The 6,172-nt window shown below is 29.4% G+C and overlaps 1 protein-coding gene across 1 annotated transcript; it reads left to right on the forward strand.

The window, feature by feature from the left end:
* The first annotated feature begins 625 nt into the window (after nucleotides 1-625).
* Nucleotides 626-2,743, forward strand: LOC138938450 (cytochrome c oxidase assembly protein COX18, mitochondrial). The gene is made up of 6 exons (XM_070305421.1): nucleotides 626-1,357; nucleotides 1,637-1,774; nucleotides 1,883-2,030; nucleotides 2,097-2,218; nucleotides 2,326-2,436; nucleotides 2,510-2,743. The coding sequence occupies exons 1-6, from the start codon at nucleotides 803-805 to the stop codon at nucleotides 2,708-2,710; spliced, it is 1,275 nt and encodes a 424-aa protein (XP_070161522.1). The 5' UTR covers nucleotides 626-802; the 3' UTR covers nucleotides 2,711-2,743.
* The last annotated feature ends 3,429 nt before the right edge of the window (nucleotides 2,744-6,172 follow it).

Here is a 6,172-nt window from a genome sequence, read left to right on the forward strand (position 1 = left end):
GATCGCTGGTGATACTGTCAGCTGTCAGATTTTTGTCAAATATCATAAACTGTCAAAAATCGCCAGTGTCTTATGCAACATTGTTTTTTTAGCGTATAAAATATTAAGTGTTTTTCCTCTTATAGAATTTCACTTAGAATTTTAATTAAAGGGCCGGAAATGCGAAAATAATACTTTTCTCGAGAAACTAATTTCAAAAACGACTAAAGCTCCCTTTTCTCTATTATTAACATTTTTCACTTTCATTTATTTAAAAATATTAATATAAAAAATATAACTACCATATCTCTCTCTTAGTCTGAGTCTTCCCCTTCGACCTGTCCGGCTTGGGTGACCCTACCAGTAACTATTAGCGTTTTTGAGTGAAATAAGTTTGATCGCTTTTTTTAAGAGCGATGCATATCGATCTAGCGCGTACATGCATCAACCGGTTGTTTTACCATGGCACCGAAACGCAAATCTGGTTATGTAGTTTCGTCAGCTGTAAAATGGATCTAGTTGGCACTACTGTACCAGCTAGAAAAAGCGTCTTATGAAAAATAGCGGCATGACCCCTCTCAGGCTTCTCTCTACTATTAGACACTACTGTTAGGTTATAACATATAACCTTTTATGTTATGATAGTTTGACGCTGTCTTAAAAATTGGGCGAAAAAAATTTCGTATATATCTTAAATTATCAGTAAATGTGCGAGTATCATAGAAATAAAATTCTACAGTGTACAATAAATAGGTCTCACATTGATGCATACGTTTAATTTAATATTTTTTTAAGCTACTACTTGCTGCTACTAATATTTACCATGCACTTAACAAAGTTACAACATGTCTTTTTGGGACGGTTTAAACGGATCAGCATTAATGTCACTTATTTTAATGTATTATCAAATACATTATCTCACAGTGTATATAATAATTACAATACATCTTGTACAAATATTACACAGGATTTAATTTTTCTTAATCAACAGTTATCATTAAATAATGTCATAATTAGGCAATATGGTTCAAGAATACAGAATAATTTTCACTATGTGTCTCATCCTCAAATAGTTTCCCATGTGATTTTGCATAATGACAGAGAGAAAAGCATAGGATGTAAAACTTATTACAGTAGTCAGCATTATAACAGTATTAGGCATTTTACAAGTGTTAATGTTGATTCTATTGCTGAAAGTCAAGTTCCAATGCAATTCAGTGGCATCTTCAGAACATTATCAGAGAGCGAACTTGTTAAAATCACGCAAGATTCCTTATTATGGATGCATGACTATACAGGTTTGCCATGGTGGTCAGTTATTGTACTTACCACTATTATGCTGAGGACAGCGATAACATTGCCACTATCTTTGTATCAGGTAGATTTATGATATTCATTATTTTATATATATATATTGTTTTGTAATTTTGATAGATCTATCATTATATGAATATATAGGAGATATGATGAGAAACAGTTCAAGACTGATCATATAACTAATAAATATTTCTTTTTATTATTTTCTATTTTATATAAATTTACTTTGAAAACTGTTTGATTAGATTTTTTATTTTATTTTATTTTATTTTATTATTAAATATTGTCTCAAAATAAAATACAATTTTTTCTCATGATATTTATAATAATTTTTTTTCAGCAATATATATTTGCAAAATTGGAAAATCTTAAGTCTGAAATGGATGAAATAGTTAAAGAAATGAAAATAGAGACAAATTATGGGATACATAAATATAATTGGTCCAAAAAATATGCTTGGCGTTTGTACAATTACTCTGTAGGTAATGTTTTGTCTCTAGTTTAATTCAAGTTTACAAATTAACAATAAAGCTTGGTTACTGTATTTGACCTTTAATATGATAAATATTTATCATTTTTATTACAGATGAAGAAACAATGGAATAAATTGATAGTTCGAGAAAATTGTCATCCAGCTAAAGCTAGCATATTGGTATTAGTGCAGATACCTTTATGGATATCATTATCAATGTCCATTAGAAATTTATGTTATATGTTACCTAAACAGAATGCTGGTACGTATAGCAATGCTTGAACAAAACAGAAGAATTTTTATATTTTGTACATATTTTTCCAATTAGATGCTTATACCACTTATCAGGAATTTATAACTGATGGATTTCTTTGGATTACAAACTTAACCATAGCAGATCCTTTTGTACTTCCTATAGCAATGGGATTATTTAATTTAGCTATTATAGAAGTAAGTTTCCCTAATAATTGATTGGAACATCATCAGGAAAATTAAAAAAAAATTAACTATTCTAAGCATTTATTTCTATAATTTCTATTGATTTTATGCTATTGCAGATAAATTGTATGAATAGGGTGAAAGAGTTAACAAAATGGAAGCAATATTTGACTTATTTCTTCAGAATTGCTGCGATAGGTATGATCCCCATCGCTATGTATGTACCATCGGTAAGTAATGAAAAAATACAAGAATAGTTGAATTATATTGCAAATAAATAATTATCTAAATGTTTTTTTCCAGTGCCTGAGTTTGTACTGGGCAACTAGTAGTGCATTCGGTATTTTTCAAAATCTAGTCTTGTTGTCTCCGAAATTACGTCGCTTCGCAAGAGTGCCGATAACTACTTCCGAATCACCTCATCCATATCGGTTATTGCGTGAAAGGATAATATCTAGATGCCGCTTTGAAAGGAAAGAGAAAATGTCTTCGTCGAAAACATAAACACATTTCATCTTGTTTTTCACAAGTCAACTATTTGTACAAATAAATTATATGTATAAATTTTATAATATATAATATAATATTCTTTGTATATAAATCTGTTAATAACTCTCTCTCTTTCTCCCCTCTTCCCCACCCTCTCTTTTCTCTCTGTCTCTTTTTTTTCTTACTCTCTTTTTCTCCCCCTTCTTGTTTCTTTTGCTTACTAATAATAATTTAAAATATAGATTTATTATTTATTTAACGATGGATATATCACGGAACTTATCGTTATGTTAATTACTCGATTCTGCGATTCAATCGTTTTACTGCGTATTTTGTGTAATTATCAATTTAGTATCAATGGTTCTATATATTGGTGACGTATCCCCAATCATAAAATTAAATACCCTTATATTTTTAGAGACTAATTTATTTGAATTTTACATTTAGCACACAAATAATCCTATAATATTATATATAGAATTTATTATATATAATCTATATGTTTAATCTGAACAATATTTTCTAATTTACATTAGTTATTCTCTATTCCTAATAAACTTGAAAAAGGATAATCATTTTATTATCTTTTATTCTTATATATATATCTCTCTCTTTTATAGATCCTGTCCTTAATATCAATACTTTAGTCTATTAAATAAATTATATTCCAAAATTTTTATAGATATATACTTTTATTTTATAAACCTGATGCTGAAGTTGAAGCCCAACCTAATGAATCACTTTCTCTAATAATTAGACAAATTTTATTCTTAATATATTTTATCTATTTTTTTGTTTAATAATTATAAAAATTTAAGACGAACTTATATCCAATCTTTAAAGATTAATTTTAATTTTTAAAATATATTTATCTCTAATAATTCGTCAAAAAAAGAATCTAACTTCAATAATGATAAATAAAACTTTTAATAATTCAATATTTTAAATTGATAAATTAATAATAAGTTTGTAATAAATTAAAGGATGTTAAAACGAGTAACTAACATAGAGAAAATTAGCAAGGTCATTAGAGGCTAAATCATATTCTGTTATTATGCAATATTAGTCAAATTTTGCTCGTTAAAAATGCGTTGTCTTCTTCTTTCTTGTCCATAGTAGTCGCTCACTTCTGTAAATATGTAGTTCATACAGTGTCTGCGATCATAAATCTTTCGGAGAGATCCGGGAGTCAATGTGTTTATTGTGAAGAAGGAATTAATGTATTGCCAATGTTAGTCGAAGATCTTGATCACGTGTTATAAAAATTGTTGGGAAATCCAATTGTTTTGATGTAAGTCCGCGTAAATAGATATAATTTTTCAAAAGGAGTATATAAATATTCAACTTTTAACAATTTTAGATATTTTATGCAATTCTCTATAAATATCCATACATTTTTCCTAATGACGTAATGCATCAAACAAAATGTTATTGGAACACATTAACACACACACACACATACACATACACACAGGCATCTTTCTTCTATTTAGATATTGTCGCTGATATGTTCGAGAAACGAAGATTGACATCACCTTTAGCCTTTTGCATAAAGATAACGAAATACATAATGATAACAAAAATACAAGAAGCGTAATAAGCAAACCGCAATTTGTGATAGTAATAAAATTTTCTTTAATCACGTGTGTCTATTATATATATAAGATTGATTTCTTGGCGACGGAAATCAATTGAGTTGAGTTCGACGATCAACAAGATTAAAGACGAGGTTCAAAATGAAATTTTGTGCATTGTTGTTATATCTAATAGTGTCCGCAACGCCGTTTGTAATGACACAAACACAAGTAAGTATTTTATGAATACTAGTCACATATTGAACATAGAAAGAGAAGAAAGATGTTAATGTATGAAAGTTAATTGATCATATAAAAGCAAAACGAACGCGCTCTTAACGGAAGTAAAACTATATCTCCTTGCGCGTTTCCAAGTATTGCGCTTGTAAACATTTGTCTTTTGTCATCATCGTCAAATGATGATAAGTATCGATAATAATACAAATATATAATTATACGTAAAAATGTCAAATATGATTGATTTGTAGTTTGTTTTAAATTTTGTGTGCTTTGTGTGTTCTTATTACAAATTAAATATTTAAAGTAGATATTTGTTTTGAATTATGATTATGCTCTTCTCAAAGGATCTTTCAGAGATAAAAAAATGTATTTCTCTTCATGCCTACTTATTTTTATATAACTTTTATTGCAGTCTCTTGTAAAAGAAAATTCCTCCTTTATATTCTATCTTCTTCTCTTTGCCGTTGTTGGGTGCTAATCGAATGATTTATTCACTTAGGCAAACGTATTGCCTTATCCGGGCGACTGCAGCAAGTATCAACAATGCGATGCAAGTGGTTGCTTTATTATGAGCTGCGGCAGAGGAACAGAATTCAATCCAGCTATAGGTACTTGTGATTATCCTCTGAGAGACCGAAGTGGATGTTCTAATCGTGGATGAAAACTTTGATCTACAACTTCATCAGAATTTATTTTAAGACGCGGGATTATTTTGTAATATTTCAATCCTATTCGAATGTACGAACATTTGTTACTATAAATAAAGTTATAAAATTAGTTTAAATTATATCATATTAATCATTGTATTGTTCATACGTCGCTGTCATCGCTACAATCAATAAATTCCTCTACCGATCTAATTTAAGATAAAAAACTAATCCGTATAATTAAAAATAAGACGAATCGTTGCAAATTATTTTTGCATATAGACTGATAATATCGACGAGTTGTAGAATAATCTCGTATGCATCGAGAGCGGTGATATTATTGCTCACGATAATGCCTATGTACAACGCAATAACGAGCAGCAATAAACGACGATTAAACAGTGTCCGGCGAGTGGACGTGAATATAGTATCGTGACAGTGCGGACACGACCTTCGTTTACGCATTGAGCAGATAACCGATTTTTCGCAGCTTCAGATAAACTCAATCTGCAAACTTGTCCGTGTTAAAAACAACGTAGTTTCCGCGGTGACGATCAGCATCAGCAAAACTCCCACCAGATTGCACGTGATTTGCAATAAATACCACGATCTTCTGACCACGTTAGTATAATTGTGGCTGAATAGGATTTCAGGATTGTATACGAGGATGTCGATCCGATTGCTAACTCTATTGCTTCTAGTGTACTGTTGTCACGTTATTTCTGGTACCAAGAGAATGAGAGAAGTGAGTGTGAAATTAATTAATTAATTAATTTTTATTTAAAGCGTCACGATTTTGGGGAAGGCATATGTTTTAAACATTAAAAAAAAAAATTTAATTACATTTAAGATAAAATATATAGTTTTTAAAACATTATCTCTTATCGTTATTATTTTGTTTAAGCTCGGTTGCACCAATGTTATTTTGGCTTTAAATAAGATTTGAAATTTTTGGCTTTTAGCAATAATCAATGTTATTTGATTTTTAGCTCTAGGCTTTAGACTATCGTTTAATC

The sequence above is a fragment of the Polyergus mexicanus genome, unplaced genomic scaffold (assembly GCF_030449975.1).
Source record: "Polyergus mexicanus isolate NDT 795.1 unplaced genomic scaffold, iyPolMexi1.0 SCAF_1, whole genome shotgun sequence".
NCBI lineage: Eukaryota > Metazoa > Arthropoda > Insecta > Hymenoptera > Formicidae > Polyergus > Polyergus mexicanus.